General features: G+C 42.5%; 1 protein-coding gene and 1 long non-coding RNA gene across 21 annotated transcripts in view; both read left to right on the plus strand.

Annotated features, from left to right (window-relative positions):
• Positions 1–1855: 1855 nt before the first annotated feature.
• LOC123996415 lies at positions 1856–4522 on the plus strand. Its single transcript, XR_006831982.1, has 3 exons — positions 1856–1962; positions 2538–2629; positions 3913–4522. It is a non-coding gene; the product is annotated as an uncharacterized LOC123996415 (long non-coding RNA).
• A 2631-nt stretch (positions 4523–7153) lies between these two features.
• LOC123997908 (E3 ubiquitin-protein ligase UBR5) overlaps positions 7154–25998 on the plus strand; it is a 45500-nt gene continuing 26655 nt past the window's right edge. For 9 of the 20 annotated variants that reach the window (XM_046302613.1, XM_046302616.1, XM_046302611.1 and 6 more), the window contains exons 1-31: positions 7158–7401; positions 10457–10501; positions 10657–10738; positions 11009–11085; positions 13233–13355; positions 13997–14279; positions 14549–14708; positions 15003–15152; positions 15779–15990; positions 16274–16390; positions 17892–18157; positions 18499–18616; positions 18799–18983; positions 19218–19327; positions 19713–19825; positions 20142–20303; positions 20515–20626; positions 20745–20899; positions 21035–21232; positions 21541–21751; positions 22045–22171; positions 22492–22739; positions 22861–22984; positions 23268–23365; positions 23594–23751; positions 23880–23971; positions 24102–24248; positions 24401–24519; positions 24671–24797; positions 25223–25352; positions 25664–25824. In XM_046302613.1, the coding sequence (XP_046158569.1) occupies positions 7340–7401; positions 10457–10501; positions 10657–10738; positions 11009–11085; positions 13233–13355; positions 13997–14279; positions 14549–14708; positions 15003–15152; positions 15779–15990; positions 16274–16390; positions 17892–18157; positions 18499–18616; positions 18799–18983; positions 19218–19327; positions 19713–19825; positions 20142–20303; positions 20515–20626; positions 20745–20899; positions 21035–21232; positions 21541–21751; positions 22045–22171; positions 22492–22739; positions 22861–22984; positions 23268–23365; positions 23594–23751; positions 23880–23971; positions 24102–24248; positions 24401–24519; positions 24671–24797; positions 25223–25352; positions 25664–25824 (4472 nt within the window). In that variant the 5' untranslated portion in view covers positions 7158–7339. Of the gene's footprint in view, positions 7402–10456; positions 10502–10656; positions 10739–11008; positions 11086–13232; positions 13356–13996; positions 14280–14548; positions 14709–15002; positions 15153–15778; positions 15991–16273; positions 16391–17891; positions 18158–18498; positions 18617–18798; positions 18984–19217; positions 19328–19712; positions 19826–20141; positions 20304–20514; positions 20627–20744; positions 20900–21034; positions 21233–21540; positions 21752–22044; positions 22172–22491; positions 22740–22860; positions 22985–23267; positions 23366–23593; positions 23752–23879; positions 23972–24101; positions 24249–24400; positions 24520–24670; positions 24798–25222; positions 25353–25663; positions 25825–25998 lie in introns of all 20 variants that reach the window. The other 11 variants (XM_046302621.1, XM_046302622.1, XM_046302623.1 and 8 more) reach the window with 6 other exon arrangements.

The raw sequence follows: 25998 nt of genomic DNA on the forward strand, positions 1-25998 counted from the left end.
ACATGTTGTATGAATTGCAATTCATAACATTACATATGAAGTGTAATTCATAACATATCGTTTGAAATGGATGATGGACATCCACAAATTAACACATAATTAATTTGTGGATGTAAGATATACTAAATAGATTGTCTCTGATTTACAAACAGATATAATACTAAATGCTCTGAGACCACATTGCATATACAATATCTGATTTGGATATCTGGTTTCCAACAACAGGAGAGTTGCTAGTTTGAATCCCAGCTGACAGGAACAATCTGGTGGGAGGTCAAGTGTTCCTGTCATTGTCCCCTTGAGCAAGGCACTTAACTCTACCTGCTACAGACAAAAGCTCTTTTACATTATTCCCTTTAACCTCAAGGGATTTAAACATGGATATATAAAGGCTAAATTGTATTTATCTAGGCAAGTCAGTTAAGAAAACATTTTTATTTACAATGACGGCCTACCAGGGAAGGTTAACTGCCTTGTTCAGGGGCAGAACGATAGATTTTTACCTTGTCAGCTCAGGGATTTGATTCAGCAACCTTTCGGTTACTGGCCCAGCGCTCTAACCACTAGGCTACCTACCACCCCAATGTGGCTGTGTACAGAGAGAGACATCACCCTATTAAGTGTCTGTGGTTTTTGGACTGCTGCCCTCAGTAGGTCTGGTAGGGTGTTATCTGGGGGGGGGGGGGGGTTATCTGTTCCCTGTATGGATAAGGTAAGTGTCAGATGTCTAGACGTTCCTCCACGGGTCAGAGACTGGGAACAATGGGAGGCTGCAGGGAGAGACAATAGTGAAACATACACACAGACTGCCTCCCAAAAGGCCCCCTGTTCCCTTAACAATGCACAACTTTTGACCAGGGCCCATAGGCTAGTGCACTATACAGAAAATAGGGAGCTATTTGGTACACAACCACAGCCAGGCTTCACGGCATCTCCAGGCCTCTGGGTGGTGGTACTGTCTATCTGACACTGAATTATACATTTTAACATCTTACCTCCATTAAAATAACTGACTATAAATCAAATAATAAAATATTTGATTCAGTCCAGTCAGTTGTGACTCACTGAACTCTTTCCATCAAGTACAGTGTTCCTTAAAAGAGTTAACTCGATTACCAGTTCACTGTATCACAGTATCATGTAGTGTCAATGCACGGTCTCTAAACGGCCAGCGGTCTCTTGCTCTGGGTGCCAAGCTTATGTACTGTACATCTCGGCCAAATAGTGTGTCCTAGATTCAAGTTGTAATGCATATAGATGGGGTCGTATCTGGAGTGTTGGGCTAACTTTGAGGCTTGAGGCAACTGTGCCAGTACAGTATCTTATGATCAGAACCTTATAGGCTATCTGAGCTGCTGCTGTTCATCTGAGATTATTGCTGGAATGGAGGTGTGGCAAGAGGGCCTGGGCACAGTCCCTGAATGTATCCCTTTTTCTCAGAAGAAGAGACCAGGAAAAGCCCAGCAGCGTCCATCCCTCCCCCTTTCTCACGTATATGCCAGTAGTCACATTACCCTGAACTCTGAAGCTGGGTTGCTTGTGAGATCGTAATGCATGGGGGTAGAGTAGTGAGAGGTGGTTGCATGCCTCTAGACCTAGACAGACCCATACTAGATTACTAACATTAACACTAGACGCAGACTTATTCCAGTTTATCCCACACTGACGAGTCCTAAACTGAAAAAAAATGTAAGTCCCAGTGAGCAGTACAGATCAGTTATTTTAAAGCCTCTCTCCTTCGTGAGCTATCTTGTTACTGAGCTGGAAATAACCCATATTTGTGCTGGCCTGAGTGACAAGAGCTGGTGTCGTCACAGCTGATGTGGGCTTGTTTAGTGGTGGTGAAATAGCAGTGGAGAGAGGCTCAGCGTTTGGTCTTCAGAGTGTGCATTGGAGGACTGTAAAATGTAAATCCTGGAGACATTTGCACTCTTTACTGATGCCTTCCCCTTGTGTGAATGGGTGAGACCTCATTTCAAATAGTATTAGTTTTCTTTCAAATACTTTTGAGCATTTCAATTAGTCCACCTGGAATGCCAGATGGGTGACGTTTGTACTTTTGGGGCTATTCTATTGGTTCCATTGTGCAAGGCAAGCTCAATCAAGTGCAGCTAAAGTTGTTGTCTATCATTGTAAACAAATTATTTTAAACCAGGTGTGGTGTGGATTACTTTAAGTAAAGGACACCAGGGTTTTACTCCAAACAGTACCCCACACAATATGGCTCTAACTACAGTATTCCTCCACTTCTTTACTGCCCCATCAAATTAAGTTTTTAAGTGGCAAGGTTGTAATCTGATCTAAATTGTATAACCAATGTGAATATGTGAGGTGAAAGTTGAAGGATGTGCACTACATTACTGCATTGTATAATGCAGTGCATCCATTGCAGTGACACAGCAAGTTTCCTGCTGTTTATTTTATTATCAGTTTGTCCATATTGATCCCCATTTTAGGCCATTTGATAACACATTGACCCGTAATCTAAAAATAACAGTGATATTTCTATGTTCTTGTTTGCCTTGGCTCTGATAAAGGGTTACCTTTAGGCTTAGTGGCAACAGAGTGGTACTGGCATGGAGTTCAACCACCTCAGGATAGGAATACACAGAGGCACATTATCCTGCAGGTGATATTTTTAGGAAAATGTCTTGTCCAACAGTTAGCAAGCATAATCTGCAAAATATATACACTACCGTTCAAAAGTTTGGGGTCACTTAGAAAATGTCCTGGTTTTTGAAAGAAAAGCACGTTTTTTTGTCCACTACAATAACATAAAATTGATCCGAAATGCAGTGTAGACTGTCACGGTTGTCGTAATGAGTAGACCAAGGCGCAGCGTGGTATGCGTACATTCTCTTTTAATGAATGCGCATTGAACAAAATGAACAACCGAAACACTATACAAACTAGTGCTGACAGGCAACTACACATAGTCAAGATCCCACAAACACAAAGGAGGAAATGGCTACCTAAATATGATCCCCAGTCAGAGACAACGACAAACAGCTGCCTCTGATTGGGAACCATATCAGGCCACCATAGAAATACAATTCACCTAGATGACCCACCGTAGTCACTATCACGCCCCAATCAACATAGAAAATAAACAGCTTTCTTTGGTCAGGGCGTGACATTAGACATTGTTAATTTTGTAAATGACTATTATAGCTGGAAATGGCAGATTTTTTATGGAATATCTACACAGGCGTACAGAGGCCCATTATCAGCAACCATCACTCCTGTGTTCCAATGGCACGTTGTGTTAGCTAATCCAAGTTGACCATTTTAAAAGGCTAATTGATCATTAGAAAACCCTTCAGCTGTGCTAACATAATTGCAAAAGGGTTTTCTAATGATCAATTAGCCTGGAGTGATGGTTGCTGATAATGGGCCTCTGTACGCCTATGTAGATATTCCATACGAAATCAGCCGTTCCAGCTACAATAGTCATTTACAACATTAACAATGTCTACACTGTATTTCTGATCAATTTGATGTTATTTTGATGGACAAAAATGTGCTTTTCTTTAGAAAACAAGGATATTTCTAAGTGACCGCAAACTTTTGAAAGGTAGTGTAAATCATCTGAATAATCAGTGTTTGCCTTTTTTCTGTCATCCAACTATTTTAACAACATCTTAATAATGTATTTAATCATTTAAACTAAGCCCCCATATATAATGTGGCTTGCCACTAACAATTCAGAATACAAAAATGCAGATTACCTGAAGTGAAAGTAAAAAAAACTGTATATTTGTTATAAACCTGTTATAACCATAGACTATAGAGGTTATAACACAACATAACAAACTAAAACATGTTCACCTCACATTTACTTTATGTGTACGCCTAGTACCAGACCAATGGCCACATGAACCAAATTTGTCCTCATGTTTTTATTTTTTGTAGAAACATTGCGCAATACCGCTGAGAGAATTGTCAACAAGCTGTACCAAATCTAACTTCACTGAAGAAAGCAAGTGAGTGTGAAGCAGATCACAGCAGCTGACTCTCTGGGAAATTTGTAGTTTATGTTGATCCTGAGAGAATGAGAGAGTCTGTCAGATGAAGGAGTTTCTCTCCACTCATTCACCTCAGGGGCAGGCAGAGAGAAGTGGAGCTCTCTTATTCCCCTCTTTTACACTCCTATACTCTAAGGGGCTGTACGGTCATGAATTTCAGAGTATTAGTAATTTCCTCTACTGTATATGCTGATGATGAAGAAGAAAGTGATGACGAACAGACAAACCTGTAGCATTACCTACGTGCCTCTCTTTGTCATTCAAACGAGGTCTCTATGTTTCTTCCTAGGTTTTGGCCTTTTCCTAGCCACTGTGCTTCTACACCTTAATTGCTTGCTGTTTGGGGTTTTAGGCTGGGTTTCTGTACAGCACTTTGAGATATCAGCTGATATACAAAGGGCTATATAAATACATTTGATTTGATTTGAAACGAGCAGTTGTATACAGTTTAGATAATTTTATACCCCGAGAACACAGATGTATCCTTTTCCATTTGTGTTGATTTTTAACACAGAGCATATACTGTATCTTTTATTTTTGGAGAAATATAGAAATCTTTATTTTATGTATTAAATGCCTTCATAAATAAATTATTCTTCTGATACTGTGATCATAAAAGACAATATTTCTTGAAAAGGTACTATTTTTTAAGAAACAGGCAAATACGTGTGATTTGACAAAGCGTACTAATCAAAAGGGTATGATTTGGGTCCTGTCTCTGGGATACTCAATCAGCAGCCAACAACACACTTCTCAAAAGGTGAAAAAATAAATAAAATAAAAGGTGAAAGACAAAGCCTGCCATCTGCTGGTATAAAAATCTAACTTAAAGACCATAGGTCTATACTGCTGAAGCTGTCAAAGCTGTTTCTAGATGAGTAGGTATATGCAATCAATGCTTCTGCTACATAATAGAGTTATCTAAAAAACTACAGCAGGTCTATCAAAATGTTTTAATTATTTTTCTTAAAAAATATGTGCTTTAACATATAACAACACTGGAGGCGTAGCGAAAGCCGGTCATCATGTTTTATTGCTGTGTGGAAATGTAAAAACAGGCTAAAATAATTATACTATTGGTTCCTGCTGCCATGCTTCTTTTTGGGATTCTGCCATAATTAGGCCAGCACAGCACTCATATCCAGGTAAACATGAATCAAGCAGCACAGGACTGCCTTTTACTGTAGCGAGGCTGGCCTAAGGTTACTCTGCTTTTCTATTGTCAATTTCCCTCATTTCCAATTATTTCAGGAAGAGGAATTGCATTTATAATCTGTATTGTATTTTTAACCCACCATATCCAGTGTCCCTTTGGTTATTCTGGCTCTTTAAAATATAACATTTTCATGTATAGATATTTAAATATTAATAGGGCCGGATTACTGAACAGGAATGCAGGGCTCCGACCCCCAGGGGGCCCCCAACCCCACCAAAAAAAGGGGGGGAAAAGGGTTGTAGGCCCCCTGTAGGTCGGGGGGCCACCCAGATAATTTATGATAGCAAAATGTGTAGAATTTAGAACTTCAAAATTCTCTCTCAACCTCATGGTAAAATGTGAGCAATAGCACATTTTTCTCTCTGACCAATTAGCTTTAAAACTACATCGTTTTCTCATAACTTCCTGACAAAATGTCTAGAATAGCATTATAAACAGCAAATGTTTTCAATGTGTTTAAATGGAGGAAGTAATAAATAAATGCATTAAAATAGAAAACACTTTTGAAAGAAAATTGGACTCATGTATGATTTTGACAGTGGTTACTGAAGGTCTATAGACAGGTGCTATATCTGTGGACGTTTTTCATTACACCACTATACCCACTGGGCAAAAACCACATTATTTCAACCCCCCAAAATTATGTGAAGACTGAATCAATGTAGAAAACTGATTGGATTTGCAAAAAGTCATCAATATAAGAGAATTTCGTATTTTATTCACACAACTTTTAACGTAAATCCTATGACAGGGTGAAATGTTGCTTGATTTCACGTTGAATTCATGTTAGTTGACAACTCAACCAAATGTAATTCAAAACTAGGCGTTTAATTGAAGTCTATGCCCAGTATGTAATTCCTCTCTTGAGCTGTGGGGATGTCAACCAGCAGAGGGAGCATGGGGATTATAGATGGCATGGGATACAGTCATTGGTTAATATACACCTCCACAAAATTCATATTGAACAGTGATCCTCAATCTCCATGTTATAGTATCCACATACCAGTTTGCATAACGGAGAATGTAAATTTTTCAGAAAAGTAATGACAGAGTGGAAAGGAAATGTCTGAATGTAAGACATGATTTTGTTTGCTCTATTGACCCAGTTTTTTCATTGTCAGATGAATCACCTACTATCATTGTTTGCTAAATCGCCACAGAGCTCCCAATTTATTATGGATTACCTCAAACATCCTTGCTCCCAGACATTGGCTACCTACACCTGTAGTATTCGGCGCACGTGACAAATAAACTTTGATTTGATTCTAGGAGAGGAGACTGCCATAATTATCCTACCTCTCGCATCAGGACCAATATAAAAAACAGTAGCAATTTCCTTTAAACTGTAGTCTACTAATCCTAGACATCATATATGAACACATTCTTGTCTATTGATGTTTTGTATTATGTTATTCTGTGTTACGTTTCATGTTTTGTTTGGACCCCCAGGAAGAGGTTCCTGCTTTCGCAACAGCTAATTGGGATCCTAATAAAATACCCAAATAACACACACTCAAACTCTGAGTGAACCCTTGGTGTTATTGTATTGTTAATTTTTATTTAGGGTAGATTTAGAGACCTATAATAGGGAGAGGCTCCAGACAGTGTCCCTGGGGGAACTCTTTTTGTCTTACTTGATAGACTGTTGGCAAAATTGGCAACCAATGTATATAAAGATGTTATAGAGACCATGTCTGTAACGAAACATAGATCATGAAACTATTGCTGTCTATCCAATAGACTTATCACAATCCAATAAAAATGTTAAAACAGCACGAGCTAGACGCCTAGAAATGTTCATTTCCTTTCTCTTCATTGCCTTTCTTCTTTAAACCAATCCCGTTCCGTTTAACATATTCCCTGTTTCTGTTCGGGTCCAACCAGCGTCCAGTTTTCGTGTGTGCTAAGGTTAATCAACATACAGAACGAAAAAGCTTGGTAGAGTTAAGATGGCGGCATGTGGGTGAGGAGGCTGTAGTTCTTAGCTCGGGATTTTTTTGTCATAAAAAAATTACATGAATCCTTACGTATACAGATATCGAGAAAATAACATTTCCTACACACTTGACACATTTGTGTGTTAATTTGGATTGGATCCATGACATCCATACACTTCGTGGTTCACCCGTTGCCCGGGACTGAGGACCAGCTCAATGACAGGTATTTGTTGCGGGCGTGGAAAATAAGGGTTTAAATCAATATATATGTGTATGGTGTGGTACCCGACGATTATCTATTCGTTTCGAAGCAATATTCATATTGTCATGTGTATTTCAATCAAACAATTTTCGACCACATTACCGTACTTGAAGCAAGGCCCGGCATCTTGAACAAGCCTCTTCAACGTAGCTAACGACGTTAGCTAGCCTGCTAGGCTAACAAGCTAGTTAGCCATAGCTAGCAGCAGTTAACGGAGCTGTTTCTTTCGTTCTCTGTCTGCCTGGAATGATTGGCCGATGGTCAAAGTTGAGACGGACAATGCGGGTTGGGGGATGGGGGAAAAAAATAAGGAACGTCAGTGATTAAGGCTTTGTAATGATCCGTCATTGTTTTTGTTTTTTTGCATTTGACATTGTATGTCATGTCAACTACCCTTTGGATATCTTATTGTCGACTATCCAGCTGGCTAGCTCACTGGAACCATTGAAGATGTAGCTAGTTAGTTAACTGGCTAATAAGCTAGCTAATGTATTAGCTAGTCATTGCTAGATAACGTTAGCTAAGCTAGCTACACTTGTGCTAATATGTTTGCTTGCTAGTTAGGTACGGTTATCCAGCCAACCAATTGTAAGTTAACATTGGATTGCTTATTTGCTTCGATTTAGTCATCTAGCCAACCAACGACGTGAGTTAGCTAACTGACGTTAGTCGTCCAACTAATATTGTTCCTCGTGAATAAACATTAGCTCGTTTTCAACCTCATATTCTTAATCTACGGTATGAGATAACAGCGCTTTTCTATGATCTGTGGTTTGTAAGTATAAAGGTCCTAAAAATGCTTCTCGGTGACCATTGTAGGTAAGATTAAAAGTTAAAAAATAATGATTTTCAATACCTGCAACGAGTTTAGGCCAAGGGTGTATTTTCTTGGTCCCCATGTTACCTTGAATCACTGTTGAAGATGTCATCGGGAAGCTAGAACGTTTTAACCTTATTATTTTATAAGTACAAAACTTAGAAATGCGCCGTTTTCACATATATGCTGGACAAAAAACAAGTGGTGGAGTTGGCCTTTAAGTTACAACACATTTTTACAAACGTTAGTTTAAGAGAGGCAAGGACTAGCTATGAACAGTTGACTGTGTATTGTGACCTGCATTTTGCTCTGCAGGTGATTTATAGTAAACCTATTTATATCATCAATTGAGATTGAACTGATTAATTGGCCATTCTACTTTAAGACAGAGATTGGGACATTGGAAAAGCACATCTTGAATGACCTTGAATTAAAATCCAGGATATGACATTTGAAGCTAGGATTTTGTACTTGTCTAGAGTCCAGGGTCTGTACCATTGACCACCTGCTTGGGCCTCATTGACCAAGATGGTTCAGTGGAATTGACTGGTTCCGAATACAATCATGTTCACTCATCTTGCGATAGAATTGGCTAATGTGTAATGACAATCAATCCCCAAGTAAGCCATTTACAAGCTGCTAGCACACGCAATGGCATGCATTCACATTTTCTATATGGTCACCATGTGCTAATATATCCTCCTACTGCTCAACTGCAGTTGTTTGTCTTACCAAAGAGGTGTTTCTTACCATTGTTGTCAAGAGACATACTTTTATCCCAAATAAATTAGATATTTGTTTACAAGAGTAGGTTGTGACTCACACTAATGCCAGTCTTATGGACTGCTCGTGCCTCGACTGTTTAGGATGTCTTTTCATGACCCGGCTGAGGACACATTCTTCTCTGACCCACATGGCTAGAACAATATTTATTATTTTTGTACAGGTTAGGAGGGGAAATTAGGTTTAGTATACACACACACATTTCTTGCAGACAAAGGGACCCCTTCTGTCGTGTTGATGTTGGTTATTAATGGCTCTGGATGGTGTGCCTCATATCAAGACAGTGTTGCTGGCTCATTGTTTATCTTCTGCAGAGGGACTGGTTACTGTCGCTGGACAACCGGCCGGGCCATGCCTTTTAAGTCATTGCCATCCATTGGCTTGTCCACTGGGCTTGCTTGACAGGAAATGTCATTTGGCGTAGGCCTATTACTTAAATTTTCACCCCTTACAGCTTGCATGCAACTGTCTGATAGCCTTTCCCCTTTGCAACAGGTAATAATGCATCTTTGAAAAGATTTGTCCACTTTCTGTGGCAGACTTTTTGTATGATTAACAGCCTTTGTGTATTGACTTGCTCCTTTGAGTATATGGATTAATTAAATGTTTGTATATGGATTAATTAAATGTTTGTTCACTTCACCTGTTTCCTGTCAACAACCATTGTTGTACTTAAGCCATTAGAATCTATGCTTTTAGTAGTGTAGCCTATAGCGGTTGAAGCTCTGTTTAAAAAAATTGTTGACCCTATTTGATCCGTCATTTCATAGCAGGCAAAACGAGTAAGGCATGCGCCTAGTTCACTCATTGAGAGAATAGATGCTAGAGCTGAAACAAGAAGTAAAGCTGTCAGCCTGTCATGTTTTATGTGACATGTTTTTTAAACATCGCTACAATCAAATATTTTGCTGGTCTAGGATGGTGACAGTTATGGACTTGGAGTTGTACTAAATACTAACTGCTCAACTTGTACTAAAAAGAATGGTCACAATAGTACTGATGTCTCCTCTTGGATGTAGCTCCGCACATGCCCTGTTTCTTTGACTGGGGGAATGACCTGCCCACTAGTATCCTTTGCGTGTGTGAAGGCAACAGTCCCAATGCAGTGCAGATGCTTTTACACACCATGCTCTAACTGTTTAGTTTTACTGTTATTTAATGTGTTTTTATGCAGCTGGTGAGTAATTTTGATACTGTTGTCATCAGCATTCATGTATTTGAGATTCTCATTGGACTTCTTGTTAATGTCATGTAAAGCAGATGCCATGCTCCTTATAGTCTACACAGAGTACAGACTGGTAGAAATGTCCTTATTGGCCATGGATTTCCAGACAATTAATTGCACAAATTCACACCGTGAACGGAAATTAACAATCTCACTGTCAATGTTTTTTATTGAATTTTTATACTTAACAGACTTCGTGAAGTGTCGGAGAAACTCAACAAATACAACTTTAACAGGTAAGACATTAATATCTGTAAAATTTTAACTGTGGAATTGTCAGCAAATGTATTATTCAGCTGTCTTTCAGCGGGGACCACACTCCACAGATATATAGCGATCTTATAGCTTTTCTACATGTTAACATTCACTACATTATCTGTTTCCAATGCAGTCATCCACACCTCAACCTGCTGGAGCAGGCCACCTTAAAACAGTGTGTAGTTGGACCAAACCATGCTGGCTTTCTGCTTGAGGTAACAATGAAGGATTTATGTATATTACAATCAATAACATTTGAGCTGTACTGCCTCTACATTTTTGACGGAGATTGTGACTTCAAATGGCACCCTATTTCCTATACAATGCACTACTTTTGGGGGGGAAAAAAGTAGTTTCCGCTTCATTTTTTAAATGAATAGGAGCACCATGAATTAATAAAAACATTTTTTTTTTGTGCAGTCTTTTGTGTGACATGCCATCACCTTTTCTGTTTTGATAATATGGAGTAATTTATTTCTTTCCAGGATGGACGTGTGTGTCGGATCAGCTTTGCTGTCCAGCCTGATCGTCTGGAGCTGACCAAACCAGATGGCAACGATGGGTGAGACTGTTTACACTAGGGAAATAGTTTCATCCTAATGGAGTTTAAGAGAACTTTCAATACCAGGGGTTGCATTAGCTTTCAGAAATCGGCATTTTCAAAACATATACCATAAAAAAATCTGCGTTTAAACCATTTCACCTGCGTTTTTATATTAAAAGTCTAGTGTTTTTTTTTTTTGCTTCAGTAGAGTGATAAGGGGTGTGCAACTACGTAGTTTTTCTTTACACAAAATACATTATTGCAACACATTCTGTATAATTTATTCATCATATGACCACAGAAGTGCAAAGCTATTTGGCTAGTGAATTAGTTTTCAATGAAAAGGCAAGGTATTTCTTTGCAAAAATGATGGGTGGCCATCATATTTGTAATGTTTGTCATTGAAAGAATGTAGCCAGCTACATTTCCTAATGTTTTGCTTGATGCTAATCTTGCTTTGTAACTTGTTACTGTAAATACTACACCGGAGGAAAGTACCGAGCACATCACATCAGTCATAGCGCTGTCTGGCGATCCAATGAGAGAGCAAAGATATTTCATCCGAGTGGAGAAGTGCAACTGAAGCACAAAATGAGTCCTTTTACATTCTTGATTTTGAGCGAACTGAAGCCGAGCAGAATTGACAATAAGAAGTGTTTTAGATCTGCATTTACAAAACACGGCAAGATATTTTGTCTGCCTTGACTCCTGCATGCTGAAGCCTAGCAATGGTGAGCCCTGCGAGTTGAGTTCCGCTGAGGTCTTACTAAGTACATAGGCTTACTAGTAGAACTGTTTCATGATGTTATTACTTGGTCATTTAACACACTATGACAAATGAAAGACCAGAAAGTGTTGACTGTGTTAAGGTGATTTGCATCATGGGAAATATATGTTTTATAGATAAGTCATTTGTATTTTATTCCCTTTCTGCAATTTATTGTCCCCCACAAAACTAGGCAAAACAATGCTCGCAATGGTGTCTTAGCATTTAGGAAATCTGGGCCGCGTTCTGAAAGCCAGTTGCATTTATGAATCCGCTCTTTGCTTTTCTTTGTTTTATTTTGTATGAGCAAGAATGCCTTTTTAGCTGTTGCTAGGGTTTGTGTTGGTGGCCAGCTTCCTTTTGTGAGTTTCATTGATACCATATGTCTTACCAGCAGAACAGCGTCAAACCGTGAACTAGGCCCTCTAGTTGCAAAGCATGCAAGTGATTCAGTCTGAGAGACTGGTGACTGTGACTGGTTTACTTTAAGATTTTCTGCAGAGCACATGCTTTGTTGCCTGGCATGGTGAAATAAGCTGAACTTTTCAAAAGAAAATGAGATGGTTTCAGATGGTAATAGCTTTGCAGTCAGCTGCATTGTGGGTTGCAGGACAGCCTTACTGTGGAAACGAGCACTGAACATTTTCAATCAGTAACTTTGACAGCTGACTGAACAAAGCTTCCACTCGGAATACTATCCAGTCACACTCCTTACTATCTATTTCAAGTTTTTACTGTGCCATACTTGTGTAATAAATGGTATACAAATGTACATTTTTACAGGTTATTTATATTTTATTTCTGCAGAAGTCTACACAATTAATTGTTAGATTTACTATACTCAGTTGCTAAATAAAACACTTCTATATTTTGTGTGTTGCTAAAATGCCTAATAGTAAAATCTATCTGCATTCTTTCATTGGGAAGCAATTCACAATATATTGAGATACTGTGTACAAAAGGGTTTGAATCTCAGACTATTATGGTCAGTCTCAGGTGTTGTTCATGATTTGGTGACAAGTATGTAATGCAATTTACTTAAAGTAGACTGCAGCAAATCCATACATCTAGGTACAATAGACATCACATTTAACACAATACACTCCGATCATATCATTATCTTATTGTAGGAGCCCTAAAAAAACAAGAAACTTTAAAAATGAAAGTCTTGAAGGCGGAACGAGTTGCAGCCAATTCTGATTCCCGAGGGTGTTGCCCTGCTAGCCTCTATTCCCCTGTTGTTTTTAAACCTTAAACATAAACATGTAAAAGCCCTAGACATGGGCCACAACCTGGGATTTCCACTTCCAGGTTGTCTTCTTAATCTTTGGTCCCATGTGGGACTACTAGGTATGTAGTAACTGATCTGATCTCCCGTCTTCCCGTCTTTTGTTTCCAGTTCAAAGTTGAGTGGCAGTGGTTCAGGGACAGGAAGGAGCTCCAGGCCAGGCAGGACTAGTGATCCTCCCTGGTTCCTGTCTGGCTCTGACACACTGGGCAGACTGGCAGGCAACACCCTTGGGTAAGTTCTGGCAGTAAGGGCCCTCAGGAAAAACCTCCCCTAGACACTCTCGGGTGAAGTCGTTATACGGCTTCATGTGCATTAGTGCCACTTAGGCCTAGACAAAGACTGCTGCAGGAGGACAGCTGAAGGCATTATTACTATCCAGGATTCAGGTATTGTCCATGTAAAATGAGATGGTGCAGTCAGAATCAGACCTTGTACCACAGAGTTGTCCTGGAAATTGGGACCTTCAAACCAAGGCAGCAGCAGCTCTGAGGTTAAAGGCATAAACAAAAAATGCCTATTGAGCATTGATAAAAATGTGCTGTGGGCTGATTTTGAATGCTTTCACCTAGTGTCAATCTACCATCCTCCATTGTTTTTTCCACCTTATTTTTTCTTACTTTACTGGCCCCTTAATTATGAGATTTAATGTGGTCAAATTCATCTCTCAAAAATGACAAGACATTTGCTACCAAACTATCGCTTCCAAATTGCTGTATGCATAAATACCCTAGGACCTCTGCACTCTCTGTGAAAGCCAGCTGTCCCACGGTTAATTGCTAATCCAGTGCGCAGGCAGGCAGCCGTGTGTTGATTTGAGAGTTTCTGCTGTGTGGCTGACTGCTGTGTCTGACCTTCGCCTTGTGCTATAACAGGAGTCGCTGGAGCTCCGGGGTGAACGGTGGATCAGGTGGAGGAGGTGGCGGCGGTGGCAGCAGCAGCAGTGTAGGAGGTGCGGGGGGAGGAGGTGTAGGAGGAGCTGTCAGTGGAGGTGGTGGTGGTGGAGGCTCCTCTGGGAGGTCGTCTACAGCTGCCAGGGACTCGAGACGTCAGACCAGGGTGATCCGCACAGGGAGGGACCGGGGCTCTGGTCTCCTGGGCAGCCAGCCCCAGCCTGTCATCCCTGCCTCTGTCATCCCAGAGGAACTCATCTCCCAGGTTAGACCCAGTGTCTGTCCTCAACTACATTGATTTAAATTCTGGTAGTGACCCCACCGTATGAGAGTTTCTTATCACTGAATATACCATTTTAAAGAAACACTTAACAAATCAGATTTGACCGATTTATTGCTTGACCAGAGCCCCTCGTTAATTATAACAAGGTCCTCAACACATGGCCTTCTCTTCTCTCTGGTGTTCAGTTACCACCACCACAACATGGTTGATTTCTGGGTGGTGATCTTCATGTTGCCTCCCCTCTTCCCCAGGCTCAGGTGGTCCTTCAGGGGAAGTCTAGGAGTGTGATCATCCGGGAGCTCCAGAGGACCAACCTGGATGTCAACCTGGCCGTCAACAACCTACTGAGCAGAGACGATGAGGACGGTGACGATGGCGATGACACAGCCAGCGAGTCCTACCTCCCTGGAGGTACCACTTTATTTCACCTTGATGTGTATTCTATAGCTTTTTCTCATTAAGATAATCTCTATTGCAAGAGACTCAGAATGGCAGCTTTGTATGAATGAGCAGAGGGCTCTTAAACAGTTGCGTCTGGCTAAGGGGGTTATGCGAAATCTTTATGTAGATGGTATTTGCTACATTTGTGGAACCAATGGAGTTGTCCCAAAAATTCTAAATGCAAAAGTCTCTTAATCTATGGGCCTGAATGGACAGTAATGGTCATGTCATAAACATCCCTCTCTTTTGTGTTGGACCTTACAGAGGACCTGATGTCCCTGCTGGACGCTGACATCCACTCAGCCCACCCCAGTGTCATCATCGATGCTGACGCCATGTTCTCTGAGGACATCAGCTACTTTGGCTACCCCTCCTTCAGACGCTCCTCCCTGTCCCGCCTGGGTTCCTCGCGAGGTAACTGACCACACGGCAACTCAGAGCTGCTGCCTAGGGACCATCATCCTCTTCTGTAGTCAAGAGGTTGAGATTGAAATCACATTTCTCTTCCTATATAATAATAGTTGTAGTAACAAGTTACCTAAATGGAAGTAAGATTACTTTTCACCATATACAGTATATGCCTTTAGTTCTCTGAATGTTGAGGTATATTGTTAAAGTCAATGCTAGTCTTTCCTTTTCAACCTGTCGGCAAAGCCCATATGGATGTGGTGTTGTGAATGTGTGCTGCATGGCCTGAATGTGTGCTGCATAATACCTGTTCTTCAGTGAGCCCTCTGAGAAAGGCCCGCTAGACCCTGTCATTACAGGCACCACTTTCTACTGCAGCCGTATGCTGTAGGATAAACCCTCTCCCTTGTAATGCATGTCTATCTCTAATCTATCCTGACCTATCTTCCTACCTCACATTTTAACATGCGAGTGTGCAAACAGACACCGCTATTAACTAGCGTTCACCTTCTTACTGCCAAAACCCTCTTATTTGCATAATTCTAAAAACAAATCTCTTTAATTTGTTGACGGGTCTTCCCCAGAGAGTGGCTTACTTTTATCCCACTGGTGTGACCCCATTGCCATACCAGTTCTCCTTCTTCCCTTAGAGCGTGACTCAGAGCTGTTGCGTGAGCGTGAGTCTGTGTTGAGGTTGCGGGAGCGGAGGTGGCTGGATGGGGCCTCATTTGACACAGAGAGAGGCTCCACCAGCCGCGAGGGGGAGCCCAGCCTGGACAAGAAGAACATCCCCGTCCAGAGCCCTGTCTCTCTGGGCGAGGAGCTGCAGTGGTGGCCTGACAAGGTGGGAGGATGGGGACATTGATCGATTGGTTGATAGAATAATTTGATTAATGGGAAGGTCCACTCTTTTTGGTGTTCATTCAGATGTGATGTCAATAAAGCTTGTTCTGAGAACATGACAGCATTCATTATCACGTTAATGGATTTCCCACTTGGTTTATTTCTATCGATGTGTTTTAATAGTTTTCGCTAGGTCTATATGCTCAATATTGTTTTGGGTTAATGTGCACCGATCAGGTTAGCAAATATTTCTAAGTAATGTTTCTGTTGGTGTTTTGGTCCAGGATGGTGTAAAGTTTGTGAGCATCGGGTCCTTGTTCTCTGAGCTGGTGGCAGTGAGCTCTAAGGGGGAACTCTACCAGTGGAAGTGGAGTGAACCAGAACCATACAGAAACACACAGGTAAACAGCAGTACTGTACAACAAGCCAACAGGACTGATTGTATGAAAAATGTGAAGGCTTCAGCAGCAGCCTTTATCAAATAAAATTCAAATGATTTATCAGAGACCAGTGCTGTACACTAAGAACACTAACTCTCCTCCTGAGGACTACTTAGCAAATATGTGTTGAAATTCAAACACATGTTTTATTTGCAAACCCACCTTAATGTGTGTATATATATATATATATATTAATTAGAGTTTTCTTGTAGAAAAATTGTAGACCTCCAAGTCTGGTTCATCCTTGCGAGCAATTTCCAAACACCTGAAGGTACCACGTTCATCTGTACAAACAATTGTACAGAAGTATAAACCCCATGGGACCACGCAGCCGTCATACTGCTCAGGACGGAGACACGTTCTGTCTCCTAGAGATGAACGTACTTTGGTGCGAAAAGTGCAAATCAATCCCAGAACAACATCAAAGGACCTTGTGAAGATGCTGGAGAAAACGGGTACAACGATGTCTATCCACAGTAAACCGTGTCCTATATCGACAAACCTGAAAGGCCGCTCAGCAAGGAAGAAGCCACTGCTCCAAAACCGCCATTAAAAAAGCCAGACTACGGCAGACTACAAAAATCGAACTGTTTGGCCATAATGACCATTCTTATGTTTGGAGGAAAAAGGGGGAGGGTTGCAAGCCAAAGAACACAATCCCAACCATGAAGCAAGGGGGTGGCAGTATCATGTTGTGGGGGTGCTTTGCTGCAGGAGGGACTGGTGCACGTTACAAAATAGATGGCATTATTAGGAGGGGAAATTATGTGGATATAATAATATATGCCATTTAGCAGACGCTTTTATCCAAAGCGACTTACAGTCATATATTGAAGCAACATCTCAAGACATCAGTCAGGAAGTTAAAACTTGGTCGCAAATGGGTCTTTCAAATGGACAATGACCCCAAGCATACTTCCAAAGTTGTGGCAAAATGGCTTAAGGACAACCAAGTCGAGGCATTGGAGTGGCCATCACAAAGCCCAGTCCTAGAGAGAAATTTTTGGACTGTACTGAAAAAGCGTTTGCGAGCAAGGAGGCCTTACAAACCTGACTCGGTTACACCAGCTCTGTTAGGAGGAATGGGCCAAAATTCACCCAATTTATTGTGGGAAGCTTGTGGAAGGCTACCTGAAACATTTGACCCAAGTTAAACAATTTTTAAAGGTAATGCTACCAAATAGTAATTGAGTGTATGTAAACTTCTTACCCACTGGGAATGTGATGAAAGAAATTAAAGCTGAAATAAATAATTCCCTCTACTATTATTCTGACATTTCACATTCTTAAAATGTGGTGATCCTAACTGACCTAAGACAGGGAATTTTTACTAGGATTAAATGTCAGGAATTGTGAAACTGAGTTTAAATGGATTTGGCTAAAGGTGTATGTAAACGTCTGACTTCAACTGTATGTGTGTGTATATTTCTATATATATTTTTAAATCAACTCTTCCAATCAGAACCCTTCTATCCGCCACCCCCGAGTGTCCTTCCTTGGCCTGACCAATGAGAAGATCACCCTGCTGTCGGCTAACAGCATCAGAGCCACCGTGGCCACGGAGACCAATAAGGTGGCGACCTGGATGGATGACACCTTGAGCAGCGTGGCGTCCAAGCTGGAGCACAGTGCCCAGGCCTACCCTGAGCTGCAGGGGGAGCGCATTGTGTCTTTGCACTGCTGTGCCCTCTACACTTGCGCCCAGTTGGAGAGCAGCCTGTACTGGTGGTGAGTTATAGTGGTTAATCCTCTCCTCTCGGACAATGGCACACCTGGGTTCAAATGGTATTTGTTTTTCCTGAAATAGTTTGTGCATTTTGATTGAGCTTTGCTGAAGTGTCAGATTGGCTGAATTTGCACTGGGATTGTGCCAAGCAAGCTCAATCAAGTGCAGCTAAAGTATTTGAAAAATAACAATTACTGGTTGAACTCACAGTGGCTGGCCAGAGGCCCTCGCTCTACTCAAATGTCCAGTGCAAATGTAGAACTCGGTCCTTGAGAGATCTATGCGTGCAAGAAGGTTAAGCTGGCTGTTAGTGGTTTATGTTTTGAAATGTTTGTTTCCTCAGGGGTGTTGTGCCTTTTAGTCAACGGAAAAAGATGCTTGAAAAGGCTAGAGCCAAGAACAAGAAGCCAAAGTCCAGTGCCGGCATCTCCTCAATACCCAACATCACCGTGGGAACGCAGGTGACAAAACATAACATTAAACCAAGACTATGGGACCATTAGAACCCTGTGTATAAATGTTCCTTTCTTCATCCTGAAATGTTTTTGTTCTCTGCACCTGTGAATCCGGTTGGATGTCTGTTGCGTACACTCGTACACTGCTTTTGAACGAATGTGAACAGGTGTTTGTGTCCTCTCTCCAGGTGTGCCTGAGGAATAACCCCCTCTACCACGCCGGTGCCGTTGCCTTTTCTGTCAACGCTGGGATCCCCAAGGTGGGACTGCTCCTCGAGTCTGTCTGGAACATGAACGACAGCTGCAGGTTCCAGCTGCGATCACCAGAGAGCCTCAAGAACATGGACAAGGCCATCAAGACACAGGAGATCAAGTGAGTTCGCTTCCATTTCAGAGAACAGCTGGTCTCAATTCACTCCCTGCCCCTTTCCTTTTGCCCTAACCCTTCTATGTTTGCAGATTTGCAAATATCAAAGGGTTAGGCCCAACGGGAAGGGGTAGGGAGCGAATTGGGTCCAGCTGTTCCCTTTTTAAGCCACTACAAATGTAAATCAATGGCCCTAGTTTCCAACACTCATGAACTCAGTCCTACCCATTCTCTCCTTAGAACGGAGAGCAAGCCGGAGTTGGTAAAGACTGAGATGGGCCCCCCTCCTTCCCCGGCCTCTACCTGCAGTGACACCTCCTCCATCGCTAGTAGTGCCTCGCTGCCCTACAGTATGTCACATTACTAGCTATTATACTAACCTCGGTCTTGCTCCAATATTATCATGACTCATTTGCCTTTGAAATGGATGGTGTGGCAATTGCAGGTCTCTTTATATTTATATACATTTAAAAAAAAGTTTATCTTATTTGTTTGTCTCTAGTTGTCTGATAATGGAATCTGCCATATCGGCTTACGAGACCAGGGTTGAATACTATTTTTAGCTTGCCTGGTACAATGGAACCCTAATAGATTAGTGCTGAAAGTGCAAACCCTGCCCATCTTGCACAGCGGACAAGCTAAATCAAGCACACCAAGTATTTTACTTGTTTGTTAACCCATGTCTGGTCTGCTTGCTGTTGTATAAATATCCTAACGTGTCGTCTGCCTTTACAGAACGAAGGCGCTCGACCCCGGCTCCCAAAGAGGAGGAGAAGGTGAACGAGGAGCAGTGGCCTCTTCGGGAAGTGGTGTTTGTGGAAGATGTTAAAAACGTCCCTGTGGGAAAGGTGGGTGTGGCTACAGGAAGGGACCAGACCCTAACACACTCTGGCAGGCTGGGGGACAGACACCATTGTTTTGTTTTTATTAACACTGTAAAATATTTAGTTTTATCACACATTTGTTATTTATTGAATCTTCTAGTCTATATTTTTCAGGGTAATTTAATATTTCTGTTTTTCATTGACATTTTTAAAAAATGCCTAAGAGCAGAACTCAAAGCCGTAGTATCATGTTTTGTATCCTGTGGATTGTCTGTTCGTTGTGTTATTTTGGTGTCTTCACGACGGCCCTATTTGCAACAGCTCCGTCTTTTAACTTCAGGTGCTCAAAGTGGACGGTGCGTATGTAGCTGTGAAGTTTCCAGGGACGTCAAGCAGCGTGAGCTCACAGCCGAGTCAGACTAGTGCTCCAGCTCCCATCACTGACTCTGACCCCTCCTCACTGCTGCAGGACTGTAGGCTGCTCAGAATAGACGAGTTACAGGTACGACTATTGGACGCTCACTTACACACATACTTATAACAATATAGTGTAGTTATTACTCCCATACAAATGAGTTATTTCAGTGATGGTTTAATGTTTGTGCAATTATTTAATGAATCTAAGCACAATTTTACAATAAAAGTATCTGTCATTGTAGTATTACATCTGTATAAATGTTTTTCTAAAAGCTGGTGCCTGGTTTAATCAACAGGTGGTAAAAACTGGTGGAACTCCTAAAGTTCCAGATTGCTTCCAGCGTACACCTAAAAAACTCTGCATCCCAGAGAAGGCTGAGATTCTGGCTGTGAATGTTGACTCCAAAGGTAAGACATTGGATAACAATACAATGTAGTAATTCATGTTGGTGCCGATAATGTTTAAGTGCGGATATTAATGAATTATATGTGTATTTCTGACTTGCTGTGTTGTCTGCCCCTTTAGGAGTCCACGCAGTGCTGAAGACTGGTAACTGGGTGAGGTACTGTATATTTGACCTGGCCACAGGCAAAGCAGAGCAGGAGAATAACTTCCCCACCAGTAACCTGGCCTTCCTGGGGCAGAGTGAACGCAATGTAGCGATCTTCACCGCTGGACAGGTCAGCACTTCTCCAGTACTCAATACAACCTTTTCTAATATAGCCATGCTTTGCGAAAAGGTTGTGTAGGCAATTGCATATCCAACAATTTCCCAATTTTTCTAAGCACATTTAGATTTATCATTTTATTACCAGGACTCTCCAGTCATCCTTCGGGATGGAAACGGCACAATTTACCCAATGGCCAAAGACTGTATGGGTGGGATCCGAGACCCTGAGTGGTTGGACCTGCCGCCCATCGCCAGCCTGGCCATGGGGGTACACTCCTTGGCCAACCTCCCCACCAACTCAACCATCAAGAAGAAAGCTGCTATTATCATATTAGCTGTGGAGGTTAGCAAAATAATTTATAGGTCAATGGGGATTGTTTAGTTGATGGTCAATTTGTTACTGGGAGGATCATAACTTTCACAGGTTTCCCTAGATTGAGCTTCTAGACAAAAACATGCTCAATATAGAACATACGTTGAAAGTGCTTTTTAGCCAAGCAAAATACTGTTTTTAACCCAAGAAACTGTCCCTTATTGTGTTCTTTTGATAACTAAATGCTTTTGGATTTTGCATGTTTTTATTCCCGCTGTAAAGTGTATTGATACGCTGTGCTGATGCGCTTTAAATAACATTGTTCAACTTGTTTCCAGAAGCAGACGTTGATGCAGCACGTGCTGCGTTGTGACTTTGATGCCTGTCGTCAGTACCTGGTCAACCTGGAGCAGGCTGTTCTCCTGGAGCAGAGTACCAACGTTCTCCACTCCTTCCTGGGCCACCGCTGCGACGGCAACCGCAACATCCTCCACGCCTGCGTCTCCGTCTGCTTCCCAGTCAGCAACAAGGAGACCAAGGAGGAGGAAGGTAAACCACGGCTAGAGTGCTGGGTGGTGTATACAGCGAGATGAAACCTTGCAAAGTCAAACAAATGGAGTTCGACCTGAAAGACAATCATATCTGTTTTACACAATATATTCCAATCTGAAAGTTCTGTGCGGTTAACCCAGCATCAAGACTACTGAACTCTCCAAAGTCGCAGTGTCAGTTTTGAGCCATCCTCTATCTATCCCGTCTCTCATTTGCCTTCCATTATTTCACCATTCTCAGTCTCCCTGTGTCTGTATATGTGTGGTAACTGTTGGGCTGGTGTTTTCCAGAAGCTGAACGGTCTGAGAGGAATACGTTTGCAGAGAGACTGTCAGCAGTGGAGGCCATCGCCAACGCAATCTCCGTGGTGTCTAGCAACAGCTCTGGGAACAGGACAGGCTCTTCTAGCAGCAGAGGGTAACTAACTTATACAAATCTAAGTGTACTGTTTTTAAGTTGACTATTTTATTTCAGGGTACATGTTCACGATGAAAAACACTAAAGAACTGGATTATATTAACTGATTGTTCCATAATGCACAAGAAGTGAAATAATATTACTGAGCCTATTGGCTTTTTTATTAGAAAATTAGAAAATCTGTCAGAATTCCTGTCAGGATGCCATTTACGACACTTGAGACCAAGAACACTATCCCGGTGCCCATTTATGTCTACATGTCAGTCTCATTGTCTTTCCACCACTCATGTAACCTGTTAAGTGTGTTTTTTCTGGCGCAGGCTGCGTCTGAGGGAGATGATGAGGCGCTCTCTGAGAGCAGCGGGGCTTGGCCGTCATGAGTCTGGCCCCTCCTCCAGCGACCACCAGGATCCTGTGTCCCCACCTATCGCCCCTCCCAGCTGGGTGCCTGACCCCCCTCCCATGGACCCAGATGGTGACATAGACTTCATCCTGGCCCCTGCAGTGGGATCTCTCACCACAGCCTCCACAGGGACCAGCCAGGGCCCCAGCACCTCCACTATACCAGGTCAGGTACCTATTTTGATACAACCACACCGAGCTAGCTACTCCACCACTATACCAGGTCAAATGCCTAGCCTGTGTGATACTAAATGTCACCCAATTCTCTGTTTCTCCTCCTGCCCCAGGCCCCTCCTCCGAGCCTTCGGTGGTGGAGTCTAAAGACCGCAAGGCCAACGCCCACCTCATCCTCAAACTGATGTGTGACAGCATGGTTCTCAGGCCACACCTCCGCGAGCTGCTATCCGCCAAGTAAAGACGCATTGTTTTTTTCTTTCTTTAAAAAAACAGAAGGAGCATTCCATTCTTCTTTTGTTTTGTTTATGATAGAGGCAGGTGTGATTTGAAGGGGAGATTTGGATGAGATTGCGAGATAAGGCCAGTGGGTCTGGGCAAGCCTTTTTAATTCTATAACACAGTAATGCCTTGTTTCATTAAAATACTGAACTAAACTATTGCTCTCAAACTCAAAAGATGCTTTCTCTTGTTTGTCCCCCTTCCCCCCCTTTCTGTTGCTAAACTGTGTGTTTGACAGGGATGCCCGTGGAATGACCCCGTTCATGCTGGCAGTCAGCGGGAGAGCTTACCCAGCTGCCATTACTGTTCTGGAGGCTGCTCAGAAAATGACCAAGGGTACATCACTACACTGTTCATGTCTTTAGTTGAGAAAGAGGAGACTGACAGCACTACTAATGAATGTAAATGCTGACATGTTGATGTAATGCCATCTGCAGTCATTAATTTATACATTAAGTGATTTATATATGTGCTGTGTTTAAGGAGAGCAGAATTTTTTTTTAAATTGTGGAGATACTACCAAAATCCAGATTTTAATATTCCGTTGCAAAAACTGTTGTGTAGTGGGAGACACCAGCATGACTGAGAAGGTGGAAGCAGACTCTGTGTTCATGGAGATGATTTGTCCCACGGGGACCAACCCTGACGACTCTCCTCTCTACGTCCTCTGCTGCAACGACACCTGCAGCTTCACCTGGACAGGAGCTGAACACATCAACCAGGTGAGGGACACACACACCAAGTGGGTCACTTGGGAGGACAATGCAACACGCACAACAAGCCGTTCACACTGGTTTGCCTTTTCACAGATGGGAATCTTTGCTGACCATTTACTCTCTGTCCCATCTAGGATATCTTTGAGTGCCGGACCTGCGGCCTGTTGGAGTCTCTCTGCTGCTGCACTGAGTGCGCCAGGGTGTGTCACAAAGGACACGACTGCAAGTATGTACTTCACTCTTCATCCTGGTGTTAGTGGATTTTATTACTTACATCCCGGTTTTATACTGTTGTAATGCATCACTGCATCTGATACAGGGGATTTGCACCAGGCCTTTAATGTCTTTCTCCCCAGACTCAAGAGGACCTCTCCCACTGCGTACTGTGACTGCTGGGAGAAGTGTAAGTGTAAGACTCTGATCGCTGGACAGAAAGCTGCTCGCCTGGACCTACTGTACAGACTGCTCACCACCACTAACCTGGTCACCAGTCCAAACAGCCGGTAAACACACACCGACTGACTGTAGGCTATATTTTCTGTTCATTGTTAACAAGTATTGTTTTTAAATCCAATGTTTCTCTTCATTCAATATGTAAGGATTTTTCGGGGGCTTTAGTAACGTGTTTTTCCTTTCCTCTCTGGCTGGCCAACAGGGGGGAGCATATCCTTCTGTTCCTGGTGCAGACTGTTGCTAGGCAGAGTGTGGAGCACTGCCAATACCGGCCCCCTCGCATCAGAGAAGACAGGAACCGCAAGGCTGCCAATGCTGAAGGTGGGTGGAGGTTTACTACTGTTGTCAGGCCTGGTTTCACTTCAAGGAACATTGAAAGTCTAGCATGATGGCTCAATGTTTATTTTCATTTGCATCAATTCTCTATTTTAAGAGACAATTCTAATGGTTTGTTGTCCTCCCTGTGTGTCAGACTCTGACATGCCGGACCATGACCTGGAACCTCCACGCTTCGCCCAGCTGGCCCTGGAGAGGGTGCTGCAGGACTGGAATGCTCTCAAGTCCATGATAATGTTCGGATCCCAGGAGAATAAAGACCCGTGAGTTCTCTAGCCCTGCCTGCCTTGACCAGCTCCGTGTCACATCTCTGTCCAACACTCCAACCTCTTTCTTTTTGTCCCGCCATCCCTCTAACCTCTGTGTCCAATTTATACTTCCATTACCTTAACTGTGGTCCTTCTGTAGCTCAGTTGGTAGAGCATGGCGCTTGTAACGCCAGGGTAGTGGGTTCGATCCCTGGGACCACCCATACGTAGAATGTATGCACACATGACTGTAAGTCGCTTTGGATAAAAGCGTCTGCTAAATGGCATTTATTATTATTATTAACTATTTTAGACAGCTGAAGCAAGCACGCACTTTTTCTTCAGGAAATGTACCATATCGGATGAGCAGCTGTTTTACCAGTTACGAGTCCTCTTAGTAGTGTCACTTTTAACTCTGGCATCCTGGTTGTGTGTTCTAGGTTGAGTGCCAGCAGCCGTATCGCCCATCTCCTTCCGGAGGAGCAGGTGTACCTGAACCAGCAGAGTGGCACCATCCGCCTGGACTGCTTCACACACTGCCTCATTGTCAAGTGTGCCCCTGACATTACAGTAAGTCGGGTCAGTCTATACCCCCTTAAATTACTCAGAGCTTCAGGGGTCAGTCAACTACAGTTGTAACACCTACAGAAGTCCTCTTTCTGGGTCAGATTCTCACACAGATTAAGCCTAGTCCTGGACTCCACCTATTTCATTGGATAATTTAATTTGTGTCGGAGAAACTTGCCCAGAGGGTACACTACCTCCTATCTATGTGGCAAGTGCATCATTATCCCTCAAGGTGTTCTAACTATGTGGAGTGAACCTGAAGGTGGTCTGTGTGCATTAGTTAACCGTCTCTGAATCTTCTCTGTCTCCTGTAGTTTATTGACACCCTGCTGGGGACCTTGGTGAAGGAGCTGCAGAACAAGTACACTCCTGGCCGGAGAGAGGAGGCCGTCGTCGTCACCAGGAGGTTCCTGCGCTCCGTGGCCAGGGTGTTTGTTATCCTCAGCGTCGAGATGGCTTCGTCCAAAAAGAAAAAGTATGAGTGCCAAATCCAGATTGATTTCCTGTTGTATAGGGCTAGTCCTTTAGTTTAGGTTGGTTTTAAAGGACTGGACTAGCCCTTTAGTGGATTTAAACACACATTTTATTTGTCTTGTACTGCTCCCCACTCCTAGGTGAATATAAACATAGCAGCAAGGACTGATTTGAT

Source organism: Oncorhynchus gorbuscha, linkage group LG15 (genome assembly GCF_021184085.1).
Source record: "Oncorhynchus gorbuscha isolate QuinsamMale2020 ecotype Even-year linkage group LG15, OgorEven_v1.0, whole genome shotgun sequence".
NCBI classification, from domain to species: domain Eukaryota; kingdom Metazoa; phylum Chordata; class Actinopteri; order Salmoniformes; family Salmonidae; genus Oncorhynchus; species Oncorhynchus gorbuscha.